Genomic DNA, 24,806 nt, shown 5'->3' with positions numbered 1-24,806 from the left:
GCGCCAGTGGTAAAACGTCCGAAGAAAGAGGTGGTCGCCGATGCTTGCAACCACAGTGCGCCAGCGGAGCCATGCACGGCACTGTCGTCGCCGTGGCTGTCGAGACGTCCAGCGCAGTAGCCACTTGCAGCCGTCCACATACGAAGGGTCTACCGGAGGCGCCGGGTAGGGGGACTGCCACTGCACACGACCCGTCCATGCATTTTCATAGTAGTTTCGACCCGTCGCGAGGTCGCAGCGCACTTGCCAGACTTGGTGTAGAGACCCTTGCCAACGCCGCCACGCGCGTCGCATTTGCAACCGGTTCATGCCAATAAGAACTCGGTGGGCGGTCGCACGGTACAGTGGCAGCACGAAACGACTGCGGACGCGCCAGTGCAAAAGCACATGCCGCTGGACGCTTTGCAGTCGCCGTGTGACGAGCCGGCGCAAGCAGGTGCTGTAGCGCGTCTCGTTGTGCCATTGGTGCCACGCAATCTGTGTCACTCGCTCGGTTCTGCGTCGGAGTACGGCCCGCAATCCGTCAACCGACCGGGCGCGTGTGGCCTTCCAGAGGCACCGCCGAAGGCACATTGACGTCCACTGCTGCCACGCGTTGGTCAGACGCAGTCGTCGGTTGCTCGTCAGCTGAGCGTGCAGCGACGCCGTGGTGGCGCGATGCCATGCGTCGCTGTGACGGCGCCACGTCATGAACCCGATGTGGACTTTTCTGAACGCGGCGCGGCGCGACACGAGCGTGTGCCAGAGCGCGAATGCTTCGACGCGGTGTGCGACGTCGACCATGCGCTCACGCTGCGCGCGCGCGAACGCCTTCCACGTGCGAAATCCTTGCGCTTGGCGGTACTTGGTCCAAATTCCGCTGTAGCGGCGCAGCCGCAGAACTAACACGTCTGCTCGAAGTTGTGTGAGCTCGTCTGTATGCACCATGCTGCGCCAGTGGCGAAAGCCTATTGTGTGCATTTGCTTGGCGCGAATCACGAAGCAGTGGCGCAGCTGCTGCGCTCGACGCAGAGTGGATGTGGCGTCGAGGTGGCGCTGCGCCTGACCGAGATATACGGCCCACGTCCAGCGCATCCAGAGGCTCCGACGTAGCGCAAGATATCGCCGGTCTCCCATGGCTTTGAGACAGCGCTGCTGGGAAAGAAGCCGCCGCCAACCCGTCCATGCCGTCAGCACAAAACGTCGATGCCGCGTGCGTAAACATCGGGCGAGTGCGCGCGTCGCCCACTGCGGCTGGTACAACCGCCACGCGCTCCATCGACGGCGGACCACTCTCTCTTGCCGTGCGGCTAGCCATCGCGAGAGGCACTGCAGTCCCATGAGCTGCCGCGACGATCGCCATGCACGGCCCACGCGCGACGTTTGCGTGGGTGAGACGACCAACCGCCAGAGTTGGAACGCCGCGCTCAATGGAGGCCGAGCTCTTTGGTCGTATGCCATTGCGAGGATCGATCGCAACGCGTTGCTGCGTGTCTACTCGCGACAGATGACAGGTCATCCCATCCACAAATAGGTACCTGGAGCTCCATGCACTTGATCGTAGTTGTATCGTTGCGCCACTTGCAGAAGGCTCGGGTGGTCTCCTGTCGCCGCGCTCGCTTGATGTACGCGTCAACGCTCGAGAATGCGAGCTGCCATTGCAGACGCTGCATCGTCCTCCGCGTCTGTTGACGCAGAGCGTGGCGCCATTGGCGCACTGCATGGCTGTAGATGCGAAATGTGTTGGCGTCCTGCGCGCGTCGATGCTGCTCTTGACGGGCCTTTTTAGAGCATAGAAAGTCCAGCCATGCGCGCCACATGTGCTGCTGCGCGCGCATCTGTCGTGCTCGGTGCCGTGAGAGAATGTGGGTGTGCTGATGGGCGCGCAGATGCCAGAGCCGCAGCGCGTGACGCCGTCTCGATGCACGGAGCGCAGCGTCCGCACATTCAAGGCGGTGATGGCAATACGCCGTGTCGATCCAGTAGCGGTATAGCCTTCGACAAGCGGCGTGGCGTCGGCGGCGGTGGGTCCTCTGGACGATAGAGGCCAAGAGCACGTGGCGTCGCATAGCGTCTTGCCACCGCCTCCAGCCGCAGCGCAGATATCGTTGGCGCCTACATCAGTGGAATCCACGACATGATGCACAGTCGTTGCAGTCCTACCGATGCGCCAGCTCCAGAGCGAGGCGGGCCGCACGACGGCAGACGAGCTTGGCGCGAAGCCGCATGGCCGCTTGGTGCCACAAATGAAAACTCTCGGTCTTCCATCCTCGGTGCAGTCGGTGCCCGAGACATCGGAGAACGCGTTGAAGACGCTGCTTCTGGGCGTGGGCCTCTCTCCACCGCGTCCAGAGACGCCACAGACGACGGCGTTCCATCTGCCGGAGCGCCGCCAGGCGCCTCACCTGACCTCGTAGCCGATCTTGCTCGTGTGCCACAACCTTCTTCCATTTTGAAACAGCCGACAACAAGCGGCCTTGGGTGTACTGTCGCCGCGCAGACAGACGTCGCAGAGCATCCCAGCGAGAGACATCGAGCTGCGTCGTTCGATGCCAGTGTTGAAATGCCTGTACACCGTGCGTAAGTGTTGCCCGAGGTAGTTGGGTGAAGCTACCTCTCGCTCGTCGGCAAGGCGGGCATCTCGCGCGTGGCGGGTAACCAAGCGTCCGATCAGCCGAGCAGCCACGTGTTGTGCCCACTCTTTCCGTTCGCGAACGACCCACGAGTCATCGTACACGAGCTCTCTTGGTGCTGCATCGATTAAGTGCAGACAAGGCAGCGTCGGACTCGACTCGAAAGGCTCGGCGTCGTCTTGGTTGGTCGAAAAATGCGACGCGTAGCTGGCCGAGAGCGCAAGGCGCCGAGAGGCAAACGCTGCTGCGCGGGCGTGGGCGCTCTTGGGCGCCGCGGGCAGCAAGAAAATGGCTTCGTGCAAGAGTCGTCGTAGCGCCGCCTGCTGCGCCTCCTCGGGAAACTTGCGCCACGCCAAGAGGATGAGGGCTTCGACGAAACTGAGCGCGTCCAGATGCGGGCGCAGCGGTCCACTGGCTGCGCAGATATGATCACTTTGAAGAACGAGTACGGCTTCGTACCTTGGGCGTAGACGAGATCGACGTCGACGGTCGTGAACCACGGCGTGAGGAGGTTGGGGGCGTCATGGGCCATTCGGCGGAAGCCCGCATTGGTCATACGACCGCCAGGCGCGTTGGCGTACGCATGAAAGACGTCGCGGAGGATCGCGTCGTTGTCGTCGTCGTCGTCGGCTTCGGTCTTCATTTCGGACGCCTTGGACTTTGATCGAACAACATGACGATGCGACGATTTGTTCCAACCTGCAGCTGCAAAACATCGGATTTTAGAAACATGCGTTTTTGAAACCGGATGAAACGGCGCAAGATCGATGCCGGTGCTCATCCTCACTGACTACCTCGCACCGATCCCATCGGGCTTGCACCTGCGGCTCGACGGCGTCACGCTCGATGCCAAAGCCTTTGACCGCCTCGTCTTGCTCGTCCAGGCCAACCCGCGCATCCGCCGGCTCTCGATGCGCAACCTTGGTTTGCAGTGGTTCCGTCGTCGACGGCGAGTGACAATATTTGGTTCGTCCTAGGTCTCGGGCCCAAGCTTGCTGTGTTCGTTGCCGACCTTTTGGCTACCAATTGTACGCTCACGGCCGTCGACTTGAGCGGCAACGCGATCGGATCGCATGGCGCCAAGTGCCTTGCCACCGTGCTCCTCGAGCGCAACGCGACGCTGCAAGAGCTTTCGCTGGCTCGCTGTGGCCTCCACAGCGACGCGTTTCTCAGCTGGATTGAGTTTTTCGAGCGCGCTTCGCCCGACACGACCTTTCATACGCTCAAGTACCGCGCGATAGAAGGGTTCTTCGTCGTTGATGGTTTTGTAGCGTCGCCCACAACGCCATCGGTGACGACGGCGCGTTGGCGTTGGCAAAGGCGCTCGAGCACGAGCGGCAATTGCCTCTTCGCGGGTGGCGCTTCGACCTGCGGCGCAACGGCATCACAGACGTTGGCGTGACGGCGCTTGCGACGCTCTTGGCAAAAACACATGCCGTCGTGCAGCTGGATGTCGCCAACGCCCGGTCGTTCGAGGTGCGGGAGCCCGAGCGCGTCGTCTTTCTTGAGCACCGGTGTCGGCGCAACGCAGCCGAGATGCACACCCGAGGTACCGATTTGCATATGTTGCCGTCGACGTCCTCGTCGTCATCCGACTGCACAACCACGTGCGTAGTCGTCGACGCGGCGGTGCGGACGATTCTGGCATCGACCCGTCGTGCCGAATCCATGGTGCTTGAGAACGTCCCTGTGTCGGTGGCCCAAGCTGTCGGTTTGGCCCATGCGCTCAAGCACACGCTGGCGACCACGAATTTGACGCTTCGCAACAATGCGCTGTGTCTAGCTGCGCTCCAGCGCCTCGCGGAGGGACTTGCTTTCAACCAAACGCTCTACCGCCTCACGCTCCGAGACAATGGCGTCTCGGGCGACGCCTTCGTCGCGCTTCTGAGCGCGCTGGCGCGAAACGCCACGCCGCCGCTCCGGGAGCTTGAGATCTCGCACGCGACGCAGCTACCCATGCCTCTCTGGCCTCGGCGCGTCAACGGGCGCGTCTATCGTTTCTTTACGCAGACGGGTCATCAGCTCACGCACATCACACTCGACCACTGCGGGCTCACGGACGTCGACGTGGGCGCCATCGTCGCCGGCCTTGCGTGGAACGGTGCGCTTCAAGCCGCAAACTTTGGGCGCAACCACATCACCGACGCCGGCGTCCGCATCTTTCATTTGCTGCTGCACCGCTGCGCAAATCTCGCATCGCTCGATATTGTAAGCTTCTGAAAGTGGCGCAGAAAGGCTCATGTCGTCGCGTAGAGCGGGAACCAGTGCACCCTCGACGGCATCGTCAGCGTCGTCGCCCGCGCGAGCGACCACTTGCGCCTCCGGAGTCTGCGCGTCGGGCGTTTCCCGGAGTTTTCCCCGACCTTGTTTACGATTGCGAGCCACATTGGGCGCAGCGACTCGCTCCTGCGCTTTGAGATTGCCGCCGCAAATGACCACTCGCGCTACGCGTCGGCCAAAGCGGCCATCCAAGCCACGTTGAATCTCAACCGGAAAAAGAACCCCGTGCCGCCAGCGACTGCGTTTGCAGCCTGGACTCGCCACTGCCGCGGCCACTACATGGCCCGGGACGTGGCGCACAGCACCGCGTCGCGGCTCGTGCAGCCGCACAAGCACATCATTGCGATGCGACTGTTGCACGTCGAAGATGTCAACGTGTTGATTTGCTTTGCCTGCTGCGAGATGGCGTCGGAAGATATCGACGCGCGTCTCCGATTCGAGTGGGCTGGCATCGTTTCCAATGACATTGATGCAACGCTCCTCCTCGAACGCCGCCACATGCAGAGCGAGGACGTCGATGTCGTGTAACCCGCAAGCGCGACGGGACCGGAATCTTTTTTTCAATCACCAGAGAGATGTTGTCGTGGTGATTGTTGCTGTCAACATGGGCGTCGACCGGTGGCGGGGCGACGGTTGGTAGTACAACTGGTACGTGTCGTCGTCCGAGACGATATCGAGCTCGGGCACGTCGAGGTTCGATCCAAAGTGGTGGCGCGGGATCCAGTAAAACACATACAACGTGACCCACTCGGGGTACACGAAGCTGCCGAGCGTGATGCACAGCCGAATGAACTGCTCGATCGCGCCGTCGTCGTCGTCGTAAAAGAGCGTAGCGCAGTTCGTGTCGCCTACGCCGGACCATGAGACATTGCCGTGGGCGAGCCGGCACGCGGACCGACGACGATGTAGGCGATGTACAGGTCGTACGACAGCTGCAAGAGCGAGCTGATCATGTTGGCCTACGCAAGACGTCAACAGGATAAGGACACATGTGGGCACAAACAAGAAGCAGGAGCCAGAGCTGCTTGTACGACTGCTCGAGCTCGTTGGGCGATATGCCAAGCAGGCCTTTGATCCCATGGCGCTGCAGTAGCCATGAGCCAACATCGCTCGCAGTGCAATGACGCGTCGTACCTGGACCGACTTGGCGGCTTTCATCTCCCGCAGGACGACCGAGCCAGACATGGCAAAACTCACTACCACCGGACACAAGATGATGATGATGATGATGGTATTGGACGCAGTGGTGTACCGGCGAGCGTCGCGGATGCGAGCGACATGACGAGCCAAGACGAGTGGTGGCAGTCGACAATTGGGTCATCAAGCATGACGATGACATCGGCGGTCATGAGGATCGCGACGCCGAGCAGTACGGGCGCGAGGAGCCCATAGAGGCAGACGCGCTTGCTTGTGATCTCGCACGCCAAGGCGCCGTAGAGCCAGCACGAGATCGCCACCTGCATGCCACGGCAGTACTTGGCGCCGAGCATGAGCTTGGGTGCGTCCAGCCAGAGGCAGCGCACGAGCACGAGAAATATTTCAATGCCGGCGAGCGCGACCATGACGACATTGGGCCGCAAATGGGGCGACGTGATGCTACTGGGCAGCATGATGTACACGAGGTAGACGCACGCCACAGAGGTCCAGAGCGACATGGTGCCAACCATGAGGCCGCGGAGACAGAGCCAGACGTCCGGCGCATCGCTCGAGCAGTACGGCAGCATCGCTGGAATCTTCGGCAGATCTTGGGCGCCCTTTGGTCGCTGGCTAAAACCACGCAATTTCAACGGAACGTTGCAACTTCAACACTTCTATTTTTATTATTTGCGCACAAACGCGTCCATGGGACCGCCCTTGCGCGGCTTCTTTGCCGGCGGCGCACGGTACGACTGCTGGAGATCCATCGCGACGTGGTAGTCGTCGTGCTCTTGCCACGGCGTCGTTACGACCGCGTGGCAACGGTCGCAGAACCGGCCGTCAACCACGCTCGTTTTGGCTTCAAAAAAGCGCGCAATCGTCGGTGGCTTGACAACGACGGGCGGCGCCGTTGTATACAGCGCTTTGGACGCCGACGCTGAGAAGAAGCGCTTGATCGATGCCGGCGCCGGCTCCTTGGGCAGATTGGCCGGTGGCTCCTTCTGTGGTCGGACGACCATTGGCGCCTCGGGTGCCACGGGTGCCGTCTTGAAAAAATGAGTGATCGTCGCATTCTTCTCAACGACTGGGATGAAATCGCGGGCCACGACCGCCAAGTGCATGCACGGTACGATCGTCGCGTGCTCCAACAAGGGGAAAATGGCCTGTGTCATGGAGGCCACGTCAATTTTGGGGGGTGCGGGGAACTTTTTCTGCATTGGCTTGTCGTTCTGGCGCTGATAGCTGAGAGCAAACTGCGTCGGCGTGCGGTGGTTCTCGACCACCTCTTCCTCGTCATGCCGCAAGACGACTTCTTCGCAGAGAATTGTGATCCAGTACTTGACGCGGTCCAGCGAAAGGACGGGGCCGACTTGGTTGAAGCTCTTCATTGCCGACACGTGCTGGGCCACGACCTTCTTGTCGTTGACCGGCTCGTTCCCGTCGCTGCCCGAGCACACGTTGAAGACGAACGCGCCTACGTCGTGTCCGAGCTCGCGCTGCAGGCCGTCCAAGCCATACGCGTTGAGGAGGTCGCCGGCGAAGATCCGGTCGGCGTCCGGGGCCATCTACCCGACCCATTGTGACGACACAGGACTAGAAACACGCATCTTAGAAACCTTTTTGCCGAGGTCAACGACGCGCTGCCCGAGCTTGCCGCCAAGTCCGCGGACTTTGTCGACGGGAAACGTCTGCATAAAGTGTGCAATCGACCGGTCCGGGATGACCTATGCACATAATGTCTCATGCTTTGTAGACACTATGGTGTACGGTTTGGCCGTTGGGCTTGTTCATCGGCGACGCCTAGGATATACTACCGTGAGACTCGCGGGCATGACTTGCGTGGAAGTTGCACGAGCTTGGCGACGAGCTTGTTGGACGCAACGCCGACCGAGCACGTATAGTGCAGCGTGGCGAGCACTTCGCGGCGGATCTCTTGGGCGATTGTGGCGCCAATGCACAGCAGTTCCTCGTCCTCCGTGAGCGGAAAGACACTGCCGTTTACGCCAATGACCTGGACGTCGGCGTTCCGCGGGTCGTCGCAGTAGGCGACCTCTGGCTTCTACATACGTCACTGTTTGGCCACGATGTTCAAAACAAACAGCTCTTGGCGCTACGTACGCTCGCTTGAAAGGCGGCGAGGCGCGCAGTGGCTTGGTCCGTCACGTCCAAAAACGCTTCGTCAATGCTCGCCCGCTCGTACACGGGCGCGTGCTTGGCGAGGATGCGGAAGATCTCGCGACTCGCCAAGCGGTAGCGCCGCAGCACAGCTTTTTGGCGCGACCGGTCAAAGTGCGGGTTCTTGGTCAAGTCGGCGCCCGGCGGCGGCACGGATCCTTCGCCGATGGTTTCAACGTGCGGCTGCTTACCACATGAGCCAGTGCAATCGCTGCGCCGTCGGAAGCACGTACCAAGTGGATATGTGGACACTTCTTGCGCGCATCGGCAATGTAGTCGCCTAGAGCGCACGATTAAAACGACATGGCAATGGGCGGCAAGGTTTACTGCGCGAGACGCCGTAGGGCCGGGCGGCGTAGTTGACAGCGAGCAAGCTGCCCCACTGTTGGACCGCGACGGGCTCACCATCTGGGATACCGAGCCGGACGGCCTCGACCTGCGCGTAGAAGCAGTCGAGGTCGAGGTGCAAGATGACCCGCATGCGCGCTTGTTGGCCGGTACGAAATGGGCGTGCATCTTTATCCGGCGCGCCGGATACGAACGGCCAGCGATCGGTTTTTTGGAGGGAAGACCGGCGTGGCGTTGTCTCGCGCGTTGACGTGCGCCAACTTTTGGCAGCTTCTACATGACGCTTATAGGAGGATGGGCAGATCAGGCGCGGAAACGAGATGCATGGGCGCAGCCGGCGCCATCATGGACAATGTCAATGGAGATGCGTTGGTCGTTGCCGAGCCCTCTTGATGACATCAGCCGACGTACCACGTGTACATGCAGGTCCTATGCACAGCGCGGCCATGTATTGGGTCGTGCGTCTTGGCTTCCTCACCCAACTCCAAGACGAACACAGACGGCGGCGATAGCGTGAAGGTGATGGTAGCTGCATCTCGACTGCGCCTAGTACTGGCTGCAGCTGACGGCAACGTGAGGCTGTCTCGATCGTCCTTCGGATGTGCGCCTAGACACGGCCAACGGCGCATTTGTTGTCAAATCAAAGAGGCGTGCCCATCCTCGTTCGTTCCTGGTCAGTTGGCTCGGGTGGCTACTGGCACACGTCTGCATGCCTTTGTGGTGCAACCGCTAGTGCAATGTCGGAGCAGAAACCGCCGCGTCTTTGGCACGCAACGGGAGCGGCATTGAGTGAGCTCTTGGAGTGGCCTAGACGAGGCGGCAAAGCGCTCAAGATGCAGCGCGAAAGGCTCGATCGCCATCACGGTGCTTTAATTTGTAATGGCTCGAAGGAATCAGACGACGGCCCATACACTGGCTGGTCATGCCTACATCAAGCGCGGGCAGCGAAAGTGCAAAGTCACTGGAGCCAGATGAATACAAGAACTACTCTGGCGGCTCGTACAATACAAGCCGCGCACAGCACATCCCCGCACCGCAAGTCTGTGACGGTCGACGTCTCTGTCAAAAACAGGCTACCCCGAATACAGCACAGCACCCCATAGACACGAATCGTCATACAGGCGCGTGGATCTTGGTCGAAGATATGCTATCTATTGATGTATGCAGCAAACGAAAGCACGGGTGCGGCCAGAGTCTTGGTCACGACCAACCGCGCTCGATTCCGTTCAACAGTACCGGTAGGCGAAATCGGTACCGTATTAGTACTAGGGTCGACGGTGGTCACTACTGGCGGAGCACGCCTCGCACCTTCCGCGAGGGTGGGATCGACCACCAATTTGATGCAAGCACCGCATCTCTAATGAGTTACGAGCTCGCGAACGCGGCTCCGGAGCGAACTCTTGGTCAAGCGTTTTCGTGTACGGATCTGGGAATGGTTGAAGCCATTGTGCAAGCTGGGAATGCGGAATCGTTGGACTTAGCAACATGCGCTTGCTCTAAAAGCACATGTTGCTGTAGAGTGCGCCTCTCGACTGCTCTTTCGGCTTTCGTAGCGTGCACCACCAGCCAGGTCCTTTGTTACATCCGAGAGACGGCGCGTTGGGAGTGCAACAAGATCAGTCCTCGCGCCCGCGTCGACTCGAATGGCCGTGGCACTTGCTCTGGTTCGTCTATGGCTGGAATACGTCGTCGGTTGGTCCTCCGCCCGCTTCGTGATGCCAATCAAGGGTAGAGTATCCCCGATCTCCCGACGCAAGACTGATTATACGGTGCTCAACGACGCCCTTTCTTCCGAGCAGCCATCCACTCGATACTTTGTGCCTCTACCGATCAAAGCAAGACCACGGACGACGCCGTGGTGCATGGGGCCTCGCAGTGGACTTGGTCGCGTACGATGATTTTTGCTCGTTGGGTCCAATACTGCCAACCGTGCGGGAATGATGGGTCCTTTCTTTGGGTCGAGATTCCGTGCTCGTCCCACGCTGCCCCGATGAAGACTCAAAGGGTGGGATCGGGTGCGATAAACTGGTTGGGTGTAATGCACCTTTGGATCATGTGCCGACGTGGGATGCGCGTGCACCCATGCGCCTGGTCTTGCGTCGACGACCTCATTCGGCATTTGGCGGCCTCACGCACACACCCTCCTCACGACTACATCCTCCGACATGCAGCACCAATGTGTCTTTAACGACTGCACGGCGATGGCGCTCCCGGACGCCAACAAGTGCGACTTTCACAAGAACCGCAAAATGTGCGTCGTCGCGCACTGCAGCAACCAAGTGTACGCGCGCGGTCGCTGCGTCCGCCACGGCGGCAAGAAGAAGTGCCAAGTCCCGACCTGCGAGTCGTATGCGCGCGGCGGTGACTTTTGCTCCGAGCACGGCGGCGCGTCGCCCAAGCGCTACTGCTCGGTCGCGGGCTGCCAAAAGCAAGCGCACGCCCGTAAAAAGTGCGTGCGCCACGGCGGCGGCCGCCTCTGCAAGCTGCCCGGCTGCCACCAGCACGCGCGCCTCGCGGGGTTCTGCCACCGCCACAACGAGTCCATGATGCCATCGTCCTCCTCCTCCAACGATGACGACGACCACGACGAGGTGCTCGAAGCGCCGCTCTCGGTGGCCGAGATGGACGAAATCCTCGCGTCCGACCCGACAATGCTGTCGTTCTTGAACGAATGGATGGCCGGGTCGTCGATCGAGCTCGCCCATCGCATCAAGATGGAGATCGAGCCGACGCAGATCAAGCTCGAGCCCGAGGCACCCACGAGTCCGATGGAGGTCGAAATGTTCGACTGGCAGCTCGACGCCAACCTGTGGCGGGGTCTCGAGACCATGTTTTCTTAAGTGCTGTCGCCGCTTCATATTATTTAATGCCGTTTCCGCCGTGTCCACTATAATTTCACTCGTCCGTTTTCTGTCCACTCGAGGATTGCCTAGAGATATTTCGGAAAGCATCCGATGCAACGCTACAATTTTCGCCATCCAAACAGAATAGATTTTCAACGTCATCGCCTCGTATACAGTATGCATGGACTGTACCAATGTGTACTTGTCCATTTTGCAGCTCGAACAGGAGGTTGAACGGGTACTGTAAACAGTACGCACGGCGTCGCCGACTTCGGTGGAATATCGAGTCAGCTAAGAAAGGGCAACGAGGAGCACAAGTCGACCAGAAGCTCAACGAGAAAAGCTGGTAGCCAGCAGCTTCGCCAGCGCTCACGCATGCGTCGGTTGTTTCTTGTGCGAGAACGCGTCATCGACACACTTGACATGGAATATGCGTGGCGCTCGATCTTTGACAAGAAGGAAGGCGCGATCGCTTCCATCCGTTTCTAAGCACCATACGCGTCAAGCAATATGTGACTACCAACGGTACCACAAATCTGCTCCGCTTCTAGTCATCAGATGTGTCATTGTCGACATGCTGCGTGGCGCAGACTCGTTGGTGCGAACCACGCTGGGTCTACGTAAACTAACATCAACGTCCCAGTGGATCTGGTCGCGGACACACAGCTGGTGGCTTGCGAGGCCACCAGTTGAGATCTATTCGGTTGCGCTGCGTGATGCCGTCATGCAGGGTATATTCCAGAGATTTTGTGTATATTCCAACACCTATCGAACCCAAATGCGTCGAGGAACGCTTCTTCTTCAAGATCTTTTGATACGACGCGCCAAGACCTCATCTGCGTTCGGTGCACCAAGTATAAAACCTCAGTTTAGCTGTCGACGACAGCTAAACTGAGGCTCAAGGCGCGGCATAAGCACCATAGGACTGCTTCGTGCGAAGCGCGACGGGAGCTGGAATGTATGTTTGTCCAAATTTCGCAAATCATATCTCCGCGGTGGGGTCGTGAAACCGGCGGTGTATCAGATGAATGCTAACTGAGCCATGTGCTCTTGAGGTCTGGGACGATGGGTTCGCGCTCGTATACCGGTAGTATTGCTAGTCCTGACGCTAAAACACCAGTTTGGCGCAGATGCAGGGGTGTCGCGCCAAAACGGTTTGGTATCTTTGTTTGGACCAATCAAATGTCAAGCGAGGTGACGCAGCGCACAACGCAGCGTCAATGACATGCCGTCCGGTGCCGGGTCTTTGTCCCCGCCACGCCAGCTGAACGTCCGAATCGGCCAATCCGAAAGGTGCATTGGTCGTGAAGATCAATGGTTGGTGGTATTTTTGATCTGACATCTATGTCGCCCATCCCAGTCATCGAATAGTGTCATCTGTCATGTCCATGATGATAACTACCCCTGCAACAGACTTTGCTGTATAGAGCCGTGTATTACAGTTCGTACACCCATGCACAAGGAGACAGTTCCTCTGTGAGCATACCAGCCTGTGATCGACATGACTCACAGCACGCATCGGATCACCCCACTTCTCAATTTGCCTCGACTCGATCCATCTATCTTCATGGCCATGCACTCGTCGTCTTGCGTCGTCAGTGGTTGTCAAGCCCCAGCGCTCTTTGGCCTCAACAAGTGCACGATGCACAAGAACCGCAAGATCTGCTCTGTCAACGACTGCTGCAATATCGTCTATGCGCGCCAGCTCTGCGTCCGCCACGGCGGCAAGAAGCAGTGCCGTGAGCCAAGCTGCTCGGCGTACGCACGGGGCGGCGACTATTGCGGCGACCACGGCGGTCTCTCGCTCAAGCGCTTTTGCGTCGTCGAAGACTGCCTACGCCAAGCCCACGCTAACCGCAAGTGCGTGCGTCACGGCGGTGGCCGGTTCTGCAAAGCCCCCGGGTGCCCCCAACACTCGCGCCACGGCGGCTTTTGCCACCGACACATGGTGCTTGAAACGCGCGGTCAAGCCAAGCGTACGCAGCCCATAAACTACATCAAGATCGAACCCATGACCAGCGTGCCGTTTCTCCCAGAGCCGCAAAAGTACGTTCTCGACGCGATCGACACGTCGATTCTGTCGCTTCTGGACGACGAGTCGTGGGTGCACAGCGGCCCTTGCAGCCCCGACACGGTCGCATCCTTCGACTGGCACCTCCATGCGTCGTCGTGACGACAATACCAACGGCGATAGTAGTATTTAAGCGTGGTGTCGCAACGAATTCGACGGAAGAGGAAACGAAATCATCTAATAGTTAGTAAACGGTTCGGTGTTTGCTACGGTACAAAGTACTAGTATGTTGGTACAAAGTATGTTGGAGGTTGTCCTTTTGTGCATTTCTCAAGGTTGAATTCGCACCATGGCACGACTGCAGCAACTCCTTAAGTTTTGTCGTTGCGCGGAGCGTCGCACACGTGCATGGAAAGGCCCGTGGCGACGTCAAGCCTGCAACAAGAGACTTGCAAAGGTGGTGGCGGGCTCTAGAAAGCCAGTCAGCACGACAGCAGGGCGCTGCTAACGTTTTAGCCTGTGCTGCGATTTGCTGCAGGTACAGCTAGGAGGCGCCGTCATCGTAGAGGCATACGGATGTATTTTAACGCCAAATAGGCGGTGCTCTTGTCGCCTTGATCCGTCCGACCACGTGCTTGTCGCGCCTGAAAAGGCTACCGGTAGTCATATGTGTGCCCGTGTGTATAAGACAGGGGTGTTACCGTGCACAGAGAACCTACCTTCGGATGTACTCGTACGCAGCTTGTTACGTCGCGCCACGGGACAACTTCAAGGCAACCATCTCCCAGCCTGCTTCTCAGCACCTTCCTACCGGGTCATACTGGCAGCGCGAGCTCACGGCGCCGAAGCAGCGTCCTCGCCGGTTCGTTGACCGCGCACGTCGTCGTCGCCACCCATGACGCTTTGACAAAGTCACATGGGGCCATCGCCACCGTACATACGACCCGTAGACGGCTGCTCATGTCGCGACGACGACTGCACTGGCGCGCTCTCCAGTTTGGTGGTCGAGATGCTGTGCTGCAAATGTGTATCCGGATGTGTCCGGTTAATCGTAACGCATGACGTATCCGGAATATCCGGTTAAAGTCGCGTCAGCGTCAAGCCTTGCCACCTTGGCCGTCTGCGATGGGCTTTAACCCGCGGTCGCTCTTCCAGTGGCTGCTCGTGCTCTCAGCTGCATGCTTCTTCCTCAACCTCCTCCTCCTCTCGGGCACGTCCAACCTGGTCCAGCGTAGCCCGCTCACGCACCTGCGCCACACGGTCGATCGCGTCCCGATCCGCACCGAGGCGCGCGCCGAGGACGCCAAAGATAGCCGGCGACCCCACGAGAAGCGGCGCGACCAGGTCGTCGACATGATGCGCTGGGCGTGGAAAGGCTACGAGACGCATGCGTTTGGCTACGACGCCCTCGACGTCAAGCGCATGACGGGCACCGGCCTGCCTGGCCACGACATGGCCATTTCGCTCGTGGACTCGCTCGACACGCTCTACATCATGGGCTTGGACGACGAGTTTCAGCGCGCGGTTGAGTGGACCGAAGCCAACATGGCCGAGCGCTTTGAGCAGCATACGCCCATCAGCATCTTTGAAACCACGATCCGCATCTTGGGGTACGTCGAGCTCGCAAAAGATGCGACCATCGAACGAGCGAGGTGTGGCGATGTGTAGTGGCCTCCTGTCTGCGTACAACCTATCAGGGCGCGAAGCACTCTTGAAGCTCGCCGACGACCTCGGTACGCGTCTCCTGCGCGGGCTCCAGACGGACACGCTGCCGCTTTCGCTTGTGGATTTGATCGTACACGCCAGCTCTCGACCCAGGCTTATCCCAACAACACGTTGTCCTGTGCTAGAGCGGCCAGACGTCAGGGCGCAGCTTCATTGCCGAATTTACGACGATCCAGCTCGAGTTCAAGTACCTAAGCATTCTCACCAAAGACCCTACGTACCACGATGCGGCCGAAGAGATCATGGACAAGGTACGTCCATTGTAGTTCTACTGTTGTAAACGAAGCGTTTGGAGGTTGCCGAAATGGTCGAGCGGGACTACCCCGCAGGCCTTCTTCCCGTTCAGGTCGAAAGCTACGCGACCCGGTACGAGGCGTCTTGCCGTCCTAAACTCATGTCGCGTTAGCATGATTCCTGGCCCGCTCAAGCTCGGAGCCGGCGGCGACAGCTACTACGAGTACTTGCTCAAGCAGGTATGTACAGGATGCACTTTCCGGACTCTCATTCGGCGGACGCAGTGGATCTTCTCGGGCAAGAAGCAAGAAAAATACAAGGAGCGGTACCTCCAAGCCGTGCACGGCATGATGACCAAGCTCAAGGGCAAGACGAAAAAGTCGGGCCTCGTCTTCCTTGGCGAGCTCGACACGGACGGTGTGCTTGTGCCCAAGATGGACCACCTCGTGTGCTTTATTCCTGGTATGCTCGCCCTCGGGTACATGAACGGGATGCCAGATGCGCACCTCGAGCTCGCCAAAGACCTCCTCGAGTCGTGCTGGGAGGTAGACGTGGTCTTGCGTCTTCATAGAGCTGACGGACTTCGTATGGCTTGTAGATGTACAACCAAATGGGAAGCAAGCTCGCGCCAGAGATTGCATATTTTGAGACCGACTCGGACGTGGCCGACCTCCACGTCTCGTCCAACGACGCGTTCAACATTCTGCGCCCCGAGACCGTCGAGAGCCTCATGATTCTGTACCGCCTCACCAAGGACGAGAAATACCGCGAGCGCGGCGGCATCATCCTCGATGCCTTTGAGCGCAACTGCAAGCTTCCGGACGGCGGGTACTCGAGCGTCTCGAACGTCGACGCGCCGCTCGCGACCAAGTTTTTCCGCCCCGAAATGGAAAGTTTCTTCATGGCCGAGACGCTCAAGTATCTGTACCTCCTCTTCTCGGACGACGCGGTCGTCCCCCTCGACACGTTCGTCTTCAACACGGAAGCCCACCCGTTCCCGATCCAGCCACACGACTAGGAGCCAAGTACGTACACCTACCCCTTGTGGCGGCCGACCGGACCCGTTGAATCGCACGGTAGCATTTTGGTTGTTTAAACAACACTGTTGTTGTCATCAGATTTTGCGCTCAATAGTCGTCGTCTTATGTTGGTACTTCTACAACATTGTAGTAGCAGCGACGACTCGAAACTCGATTCGCGATGAAATTGTCAAGGGCAGTGGGTGCGCTTTTTGTGCGAGGACGGTTCGAGGTGCGTTTTACACTAATAAGGTGCGCCTTTCCATTTGGCGATCCGGCACCAAGCATGAAGGTCACGATCAAGCGGATCCATGGCGTCGCGACGTGGTCCTGGGGCGTTGACGAAGAGTGCTGTGGCATCTGCCGCTGCGCCTTTGAGGCCTGCTGCCCCGACTGCTCGGCGCCCGGCGACGCCTGCCCGCCAGGTACGCGGCGAACGAGGCGACGTTGGCCCTCATCCACGCGTAGTCTGGGGCAACTGCAACCATGCGTTCCACATGCACTGCCTCGTCAAGTGGCTCGAGTCGCTTCAGTCGGCGCGCCAGCACTGCCCCATGTGCCGGCAAGAGTGGAAGTTCCGCGAAGGGTAGCTACCAACCAAGCGCGTCTTTACATAACACACACTATTGCTGCTGCTGGTTGAAGCGCTCGACTTTGGCCATGCGCTGGTGGTACAGCTTTCGGCTTGGGAGGAACTCGGCGAGGAACTGGCTGACGTCCATCTCGCCATTCGTGAAGCGGCTGCCAATGTCCTCGGTCGCCTCGTCAACTTCGTCCGCGGCTTGCGTCACCCGCGCCACGAGCACGTCGCCTCGCACGCGCTACATCCATCTTCGCTAAGCGACCAGCCGAGCTGTCTTTCTCGTACCGAGAGGATCTCTTGCTGCCGCACTTGCTTGAGGCTCAGGACTTCTTGCGCGGCCTGGACCTGCGATTTGAGGCTCTGGATGTCCATCTGCAGCGTCGCCAGCGTCCCCTCGTAGCTCAGGTTCTTCTCTACACGTGCTGCATGCACGAGACTGAGCTGCACGCGGCAGGACGTACCCGCGAGCTCGGCGTTTCCTTTGACAAGGTCGTCGTACAGCTTCATAAAGTTGATGACGGCGTCCATGTTGCGGATGTACGCTTTGAGCGCTTGGCGGTCGCTCACGAGTTTCTCCAGTTGCGTAATGCTAGACACACGCGCTCAGAAGGTATCCTACAGAGAGGCGCTGGGTACGAGAGCTCGTCGAGTTCAGGAAACGACGTCGGAATGGCCGGCGTCTGCGTGTGCATGTATGGGTCGCGCGCCTTGAGCGGCGGCGGCGTCTTCTCGCGCGTGTACGACGAGCTTTGGCTCGTATTGTTGTTGTATGGCGTCGCATACGAGGCCGCGCCCGACGACGAAGGGTAGAACGGCTGCGTGTAGGCCGGCGACACAGGTGCGTGGTACGCCGGCGGCGGTGTCGACGTCACGCGCCCCGCGACGACCGGTGGGTTTCGCTGGAACTCGCTCAAAATGTCATTTACTAGATCACGAATATGAGCGAGACGAGATATACCGTTGACGTACCGATGCGCCCCAGGTCGGCATGGACGCCCCAGCTTGCGAGGTCAATGTGGCCGACGACGCGGCATTGCGCGTCGAGCCAGCTATGCTGCACGCGCGACGTCGTCTACTCCCACAGGCATGCACGTCAGCCATAGTATGGCAGCGAAAACGTACTTGGATCAATGGGGCTTGCATCGGAAACTCGTCGGGCAGCGAGCTATGTAAGGTACAGAGCTCAGCACCAACAGACGTCCTATCAACGATGTACATTCGCAATGTGAGCGAGCGCGCGTCGGCGAGGCGCACGACGACGTCGAAGATCGATTGCTCGTGGTTGATGGCTTGGCCCCCGGCCCGGACAAGGCTCGCGATCTGACGGCCTCGCCTACGTCGCCCAGCCCATGAGCGTCGGCGCGACCTACGCCACAGCGCACGTACAGTCGCATGAGCTCCGAGGAAGCGCCCGTATGAACGGGCGGCGCGGGCTTGGGCGGGGCTTTGCCGAAGAAGAAGGACATGTCGACTGCCGCAGCCCAGGTTTCCGAAATGGACTCTGAGGATGGCAAAAATATTTTAATTTTTCCAATGTTTGTCCTCGCATCGGATTGGCTAAAATTCGGCTCGCGAAGCGACCTGCATTCTTGCCCAAACAGTGCATTCACTGCGCCAGCATTTAGCAAGGGACGCGCCAACGTTAGCACACAACACGAACACAGAGGAGACAGCAGACGAGACCGAGCGCGAAATCAATGGTAGCTGTACCAAGAGCCCGTACTCTATATGTTCATCGTTGTGTGGGACGAAGACACCCCGTCTACTCTAGACACAGCATATCTTTGGTGCCATCCGCTTGGCTCTACTGAGCCCATAAGCGCCGTTGTGGTTATTAATCACACTCGTGTCCATATAGACGATTCAGTACCGCCCCTGTACCTTCGTGCTTGAACAACTACACTTGCATGAGCGCTGCCCGATCCAGTGGTCGTGCCATCCGGATACGAAGAGTGGCCTCCATGGCGATCTTCGATATTTGAAAGGCCAACATGGCATGGTGGAGCGCCATTGCTTGCAGCCTGCTATTGCTCGTGTCACCAACGTCTTCCGTCGTCTTCTTTGGCAATGCAAATACGTCCATGGCTGACACGCTTGCCAGCGCCTTTGCGCTCATGCAGGCCGGCGCGCGCGGCGAGGCACAAGAGAGATTGATTGCACTCGCCCGAATCGCGCCCCAGAACGCGGATGTTCACACAGCGCTGGGCGCGCTCGCGCAAATGGATGTACGTACGACATCTCGCATCGACTCTTTGCCAGTGCGTCTTTAGGGCCATGTAGACCGTGCGATCGCTAGCTATGCAACGGCCCTGTCGCTGTGTGGTCCCACGGAGGCGCTCCATGGCAACCTGGGCCTTGCCCACTATGCGAGGCAAGACTACAAGGCCTCTGTGGAGCATTTTCGAGCAGCTATTGCGCTCAACCCGGCGCGTCTGCCCGACCTCGCCCACATGCTCGGGCTGGCCCTGCACTTTCTGCGCGACGACGCCGCGGCCAAGGACATGTACGTCGCCGCTGTTGCCCACGCACCACACGACGCGGCAGTTCGCTTTGACTATGGCGTGACGCTTCAAGCCCTTGGCGATGTGGGTCTTCTACGAGAATCAAGGTCGAGTGACATCGCTCATATAGATTGAGCAAGCCGGGGATGCCTACAACCGCGCCATCGCGCTCAATCCCGCAATGGGCTCGGTACGAGTGTTCTTGGACGTGATTCGTTAGTGCACCGCTGCACTAGGCGTGGCTGAATATGGCGTCGCTGCACTTGCAGTACGGGGAAGTGAACAAGGCCCTTCGTGGGTTCGAGGTTCGCACTTGTTGGCTGCTACTGGGATCCAGCAATACTACATAGAAAACGCTGGGCCTTCCCCTTCCCATTGACCTGTGGCTGTGTGCAACGACCAACTACGCCGTGGCCCTCGAGCTGGACGGTCAAGTACGTCTTTCGACGACACATCATCGTGTCATTGTCTGCCAATGTACTAGCCTCTTGCAGCAACCAAGTTTCTAAAGCGAGCCCACGCTGTGCTACAGCTTAAGGGAGCGACAACGTCAACGCTGTACTTGCACGTGTGCGAGCACCAAATCCGAACATGGCGCGCTATTGCGTACTGGAAAGACTACGAACTGGTTTGGACGCGCTTCTTCGAGATGACGTGGCAGCACGAGATCCAAGTGTAACCGACGACGATGTATCATCATGGCACCTGCCCATACGAACGTAGTGGTGCGGTGAGCTCGATGATGCCGTTCACGTCGCTCCTGCTTCCGCTGGCGCCCGAGATGAAGCGCAAGATTGCCGAATCGATCACACGACCGCATGTTTCCGCTGAAAAACGACTTTGGCGCGCAACACCGCCGGTGGCCGGTGCCCGGCGCTTGCACGTCGGGTACCTCTCGTACGATTTCAACAACCACCCGACTGCCCATTTGATGGAAGGCCTCTTTCGTTGCCACAACGCGTCGTCGGTTGAAGTTTCCATGCTGAGCTACGGCAAAGGTTTGTCGCGTTTGCTTGAACGAGACGTGCAATTATGATCCTGGGATGTAGACGACAACAGTTCTTACCGACGCCTCTTTCCAACGCTCGTCGAACACTTTGTGGATCTTGCACGCGCAGGCACACGTGCAGCTGCTTCTGTTATCCGAGATGCGCACGTTGACATCCTCATCGACGCTCAAGGCCACACACTGGGTAGTGCAACCAAGATCTTACTCTAGCACTGCAACCGTCCTCGCGACGACGAGTAGGTCAACGCCATGACATTGTGGCCCAGCAGCCCGCGCCGATCATCATCAACTACCTGGTGTTTCCTGGCACATTGGGGGCCCCGTACGTCGATTATCTGCTTGCGGATGTCCACGTGGCACCACCAGAGCACGCACGTATGTACTTACTTGGATGTTGGCACACGTCTATGTCAATACTATGTAGACCACTTTGTTGAAAAGCTCTTGTATGTACCGCATTCGTACCAAGTCAACTACTTTGCATCGCCCGTGCCTTTCTCCGAGACGCGGCGCACCGGGCGCTTTGTTTTTGCCAACTACAACAAGATCGACAAGCTCGAGCCGCGCGTGTTCAGCGTCTGGATGCAGATCTTACGCCGGGTACAAGCAGCAGTGCTCTTCCATCCCGTGTAATAATGCCAAGGCATAGGTGCCCCGGAGCGAGTTGTGGTTGCTGGCGCCAACGTCGACCAAGACAGAGCAGCTGACGATGCGGCATGTGCACATGGAAGCTGCTGTCTATGGCATTCCACCATCCCGCATTCGGTTTCTACCACGGTACGCCCTTGGTATTAATGACGAACAAGCACACGATGGGTTGCGTAGCGTAACCAAGGCGGCCCACTTGGCGCGCCAGGCCGACGCGGATTTGTTTCTTGATACCTTTGTGGTACTGCTACTCCTTTCCTCGCAATACGACGCTGTCATGCTCTTGGCTGCTAGTACGGTGCGCACTCGACGGCGACCGATGCGATGTGGGGACACCTCCCCGTGCTCACCCTTGCCGGCGACTCCTTCACAAGGTGCGGCTTCCTAGACCTTCAACTCGAAACGAGTCATGTAGTCGCGTCGGCATCTCCTTGGCTACCAACGCCAATTCCGTCGAGCTCGTTGTCCACAGCGCCAAAGAGTTTGCCGACGTTGCGGGTAGGAGCACCCTCGGTCAACGTATTGTTCTGATATCGACTCCTGTCTGCTGCTAGTCTACCTGGCGAATCATCGCTCCTCGCTTGCTGCTTTGCAAAGGTCAATGGCCCTCGGCCAAGCGACGGCGCCACTCTTCAACACGGCCCAATATACTAGATCGTTAGAAGCTATGTACCGATTAGCCTACGAGCTGCACGTAGGCAGCTTATCTCGTCATCATATCGTACTCGGCGTATGATCAAGCGACTAAGTATAACAAGACCTACTTGTCTACGAATTCGAATTTGAATGTCGACAGCTTACATGGTCCAAGCCAAGGAGGATGGCAGGAACTCCACACAAAAAGCGTTCTTCTATATGCCCAACTCGTCGCCTTTGGCACTTCCCCGCATTTCGGCGGCAAAACACCGCCAGCGACGACCTACACCGTCGACCACGAACTTGGCCGACGGAGTACAGATTTGGGACTGAGTTCAACTCACTGCTTGTCAAGGCGTGACGACCAGTCAATTGAAACTTCGAGCGCGCCACGAAGTTCGCAGTTATTACATTGCATTTTGACAAGCACACTCGAAGTTCTTATAACGAGACATGTAATATTTAATGATCGTGCTCCGCAACTTCTGATGTAGTGTTCTAGTGGGTCAGGCCACTTGTGGTCATTCAAAGCGTGGCGTACATTCGATAAATGAGAGGGCTGCATTTTACCTGTACATGTCGTTGCAACCGAAGGCGCGGTCGGATATCCTGATCATGCCGATGCGAAGAAAATCGACTTACGGAACACTATTTCTTCATCGCCCAATATCGACGTGGTGTCCTACTATCGCGAGTGACGCAGTACATGACGTGGCACGCTCTCGATTAAGTGCGGTGTCTGGTCCTGGCATCGAACTTCGAAGCTGGGGCTCTATACTCGGATCAAGTGCCGTGACCGAGTGGGCTTGTATCGAGTGCGAATTCTTGTATCAAGGGATGAGTTGAGCGGTCTCACTAAGTTCGGATTTCGGGCAACTTGAAGAACGCCGGGTGTTGACTTGACACGATCGCGAGCGTGGGGCAGACAAAGATTGGATCTACGACCGAGCGATGAGCAGCGCCGCTGAAGTGTTTACGATCATGGCCGCGGCCGTCGCCGACGCCGGCGAAGCCCTCGTCAAGAAGGTCAACGGCAGCATCAAGTTTGACGTCAAGGGCGCGGGCATGTGGCTCATCAACCTCAAGGCGGCGCCGGGTGCGGTGACTGCGTCCAACGCCGGCGAGAAGGCCGACCTCACCATCACCATCAGCGAGCCCGACTTTGTGGACCTCATCAACGAGAAGCTCAACCCGCAAGCTGCTTTCATGAAGGGCAAGATCAAGGTCAAAGGCAACATGGGCCTCGCCATGAAGCTCTCGGCCGTCACGAACGCGACCAAGGCCTACTTGGCCAAGCAAAAGAAGTCTCCCGCGGCGGCGGCTCCGGTGGCAGCTGCGCCGGCGGCGACCAGTGGCTTGAAGTCGGCGGCGCTCTTTGTGGGCATTGGCGAAGCGGTCAAGACGCAGGGCCCGGCGCTCGTTGCCAAGGTCAAGGGCACGATCCAATTCAACATTGCGCCAGGTACGTCTACATATTGTTTGGATACACAAACCGTCGTCATTATCGTTATGGATCGTAGGTGGCGCGTGGTTCCTCGACCTCAAGAACGGCAACGGGTCGCTCGAAACAGGCTCCAAGCCGGCGGACTTGACCATCAACGTCTCGGACGAGGACTTTATGGCGATCGCGGACGGCAAGCTCAACGCGCAGCAGGCCTTTATGAAGGGCAAGCTCAAGGTCAAGGGCAACATGGGCCTCGCCATGAAGCTCAACATCGTCATTGATGCGGCCAAGCCCAAAGCCAAGCTCTAATCGTGTTGTCAATGAATTAGCCTTGTTGCGTTGCTTCTCTACAAGCTTTTACTTTCAAGGAAACCAGCATCGTTGCATTCGACTTGATGGCTGATGACATGTGAGCTCCATGAGTCTACCAAGGCTCGTTCAAGTTGATGCTTGGTGGCCTGCCCCTGCGACCACCATGCACGGGATAGCGTCGCTGGCCGTGTCGGTGCCGCAGTCCAATGCGGGGCTCTGCAATGTGTACCAGTTGTACGAAACGCTTCCGGGCGTCGCAATTGCTGGCGCCTTGGTCCAAATGAAGACGCGGTGGAGTACGCAGAATGAAGCAGTTGAGATGGGCAAGGGTCTTCTTTGGACTACTTATTCTAAACGATGTCCCCTCTTCCAGCCTCTAAGACATCATTACATTTCCTACAAACTAGCATGGCGATCGGCGCACAAGGTCGATACGTTTAGGGCGCAAGGTTGGCCTTGGAGCCGCGCTTCTTGTACTTGACCGTCTCCCAGCCATCTTCCTGGGCGTGCGTCGGCTCGACGCTGGGCGCGCTCACCGCGTCCTTAGGCACCTTGGACTTCTTGGCCTTGACCTTCTTCTCCGGTTCGGACGCCGACGCCGGCTCCGAGTCGGTGCCAGCGGCCGCCTTCTTCTTCTTGGCGGCCTTCTTCTTGGCGTTGCGCTTGCGGTTGGTCTCAGCGCGGGCGGCAGCTTCGTCCTCCGAGTCGGGAAAGTCACCGACAAACTGCTGCAAGTCGATGGGCTCCGACTCGACGGGCGCAGCCACGGGTGCCGGCGCCGGCGCTTCCTCCTTCTCCTTCTTCTTCTTGAGCTTCTTCGGGAGCTCCGGCGCCTTCTTCTTGATGGACTTGGCCGACGACGGCGCAGGCGCGGACGAGCCCATGGCGAAGTAGGCGCCAACGCCGGCGACGACAGCGGCGCCCGCAAGGAGCACGCCCGGTTGACTCAGAAGCTCGGCCATCGTGGTGCTGTGTGGTTTCGGCTGCAAATGGGAAAATGAACTCTTTGTCTTTGCCCCTCGTATTTTAAAAGATCGCTTCGATTTTTTAGAGGATACAAACACCAAGTGTGTGCCGATCGTCGCGCATTTTAAATACTGCATACAAACACCAAGAGAGGTTGAAACACCCACCCGCGAATAGAATTGCAATTGAAATACAAAATAAAAAACAAAAATAAAATAAATCGACTCGACAGCATCACTTCAAGAAACGTAAATAGTGTACGATCACAGCCACAGGAGGCCTTTGATGTCGACGTTCCTGTCGGTCTGTCGGGCACGAGTACA

The 24,806-nt window shown here is 58.4% G+C and overlaps 9 protein-coding genes across 9 annotated transcripts; 5 read left to right on the top strand and 4 right to left on the bottom strand.

Annotated features, from left to right (window-relative positions):
- Window positions 1-3,379: 3,379 nt before the first annotated feature.
- On the top strand, window positions 3,380-5,420 carry SPRG_22097 (hypothetical protein; the record flags this gene model as incomplete). Its single annotated transcript, XM_012340385.1, has 5 exons — window positions 3,380-3,536; window positions 3,590-3,839; window positions 3,884-4,161; window positions 4,228-4,820; window positions 4,866-5,420. The coding sequence occupies 5 exons, from the start codon at window positions 3,380-3,382 to the stop codon at window positions 5,418-5,420; spliced, it is 1,833 nt and encodes a 610-aa protein (XP_012195775.1).
- A 36-nt stretch (window positions 5,421-5,456) lies between these two features.
- On the bottom strand, window positions 5,457-6,616 carry SPRG_19303 (hypothetical protein; the record flags this gene model as incomplete). Its single annotated transcript, XM_012340325.1, has 5 exons — window positions 5,457-5,740; window positions 5,788-5,851; window positions 5,896-5,976; window positions 6,027-6,088; window positions 6,145-6,616. 5 exons carry the CDS (start codon window positions 6,614-6,616, stop codon window positions 5,457-5,459), a joined length of 963 nt encoding a protein of 320 aa, XP_012195715.1.
- Window positions 6,617-6,712: 96 nt separating this feature from the next.
- On the bottom strand, window positions 6,713-8,685 carry SPRG_19302 (hypothetical protein; the record flags this gene model as incomplete). Its single annotated transcript, XM_012340324.1, has 7 exons — window positions 6,713-7,594; window positions 7,667-7,753; window positions 7,797-7,829; window positions 7,882-8,088; window positions 8,148-8,387; window positions 8,438-8,484; window positions 8,532-8,685. The coding sequence occupies 7 exons, from the start codon at window positions 8,683-8,685 to the stop codon at window positions 6,713-6,715; spliced, it is 1,650 nt and encodes a 549-aa protein (XP_012195714.1).
- Window positions 8,686-10,753: 2,068 nt separating this feature from the next.
- Window positions 10,754-11,392, top strand: SPRG_19301 (hypothetical protein; the record flags this gene model as incomplete). Its single annotated transcript, XM_012340323.1, has 1 exon — window positions 10,754-11,392. The coding sequence occupies one exon, from the start codon at window positions 10,754-10,756 to the stop codon at window positions 11,390-11,392; it is 639 nt and encodes a 212-aa protein (XP_012195713.1).
- Window positions 11,393-14,496: 3,104 nt separating this feature from the next.
- SPRG_01621 (hypothetical protein) lies at window positions 14,497-16,442 on the top strand. The gene is made up of 7 exons (XM_012339988.1): window positions 14,497-15,016; window positions 15,075-15,201; window positions 15,257-15,382; window positions 15,427-15,497; window positions 15,538-15,604; window positions 15,650-15,910; window positions 15,964-16,442. The coding sequence occupies exons 1-7, from the start codon at window positions 14,532-14,534 to the stop codon at window positions 16,381-16,383; spliced, it is 1,557 nt and encodes a 518-aa protein (XP_012195378.1). The 5' UTR covers window positions 14,497-14,531; the 3' UTR covers window positions 16,384-16,442.
- A 197-nt stretch (window positions 16,443-16,639) lies between these two features.
- Window positions 16,640-16,974, top strand: SPRG_01620 (anaphase-promoting complex subunit 11; the record flags this gene model as incomplete). The annotated part of the gene is made up of 2 exons (XM_012339987.1): window positions 16,640-16,809; window positions 16,853-16,974. The coding sequence occupies exons 1-2, from the start codon at window positions 16,671-16,673 to the stop codon at window positions 16,972-16,974; spliced, it is 261 nt and encodes an 86-aa protein (XP_012195377.1). The 5' UTR covers window positions 16,640-16,670.
- Window positions 16,975-17,007: 33 nt separating this feature from the next.
- On the bottom strand, window positions 17,008-18,433 carry SPRG_19299 (hypothetical protein; the record flags this gene model as incomplete). The annotated part of the gene is made up of 8 exons (XM_012340322.1): window positions 17,008-17,205; window positions 17,253-17,380; window positions 17,429-17,556; window positions 17,604-17,892; window positions 17,937-18,039; window positions 18,090-18,132; window positions 18,184-18,300; window positions 18,354-18,433. 8 exons carry the CDS (start codon window positions 18,431-18,433, stop codon window positions 17,008-17,010), a joined length of 1,086 nt encoding a protein of 361 aa, XP_012195712.1.
- Window positions 18,434-19,048: 615 nt separating this feature from the next.
- On the top strand, window positions 19,049-23,514 carry SPRG_19298 (hypothetical protein; the record flags this gene model as incomplete). Its single annotated transcript, XM_012340321.1, has 16 exons — window positions 19,049-19,192; window positions 19,238-19,552; window positions 19,599-19,658; window positions 19,705-19,773; window positions 19,819-19,902; window positions 19,953-20,143; window positions 20,192-20,466; window positions 20,518-20,661; window positions 20,718-20,852; window positions 20,902-21,077; window positions 21,127-21,254; window positions 21,303-21,366; window positions 21,420-21,499; window positions 21,541-21,623; window positions 22,687-23,223; window positions 23,282-23,514. The coding sequence occupies 16 exons, from the start codon at window positions 19,049-19,051 to the stop codon at window positions 23,512-23,514; spliced, it is 2,718 nt and encodes a 905-aa protein (XP_012195711.1).
- A 440-nt stretch (window positions 23,515-23,954) lies between these two features.
- Window positions 23,955-24,479, bottom strand: SPRG_19297 (hypothetical protein; the record flags this gene model as incomplete). The annotated part of the gene is made up of 1 exon (XM_012340320.1): window positions 23,955-24,479. The coding sequence occupies one exon, from the start codon at window positions 24,477-24,479 to the stop codon at window positions 23,955-23,957; it is 525 nt and encodes a 174-aa protein (XP_012195710.1).
- Window positions 24,480-24,806: the final 327 nt, after the last annotated feature.

This window comes from Saprolegnia parasitica, assembly GCF_000151545.1.
Source record: "Saprolegnia parasitica CBS 223.65 unplaced genomic scaffold supercont2.4, whole genome shotgun sequence".
Classification (NCBI taxonomy): domain Eukaryota; phylum Oomycota; class Saprolegniomycetes; order Saprolegniales; family Saprolegniaceae; genus Saprolegnia; species Saprolegnia parasitica.
Note: the sequence above shows the minus strand (reverse complement) of the source record. Positions and strands in the feature narration are given on the sequence as shown.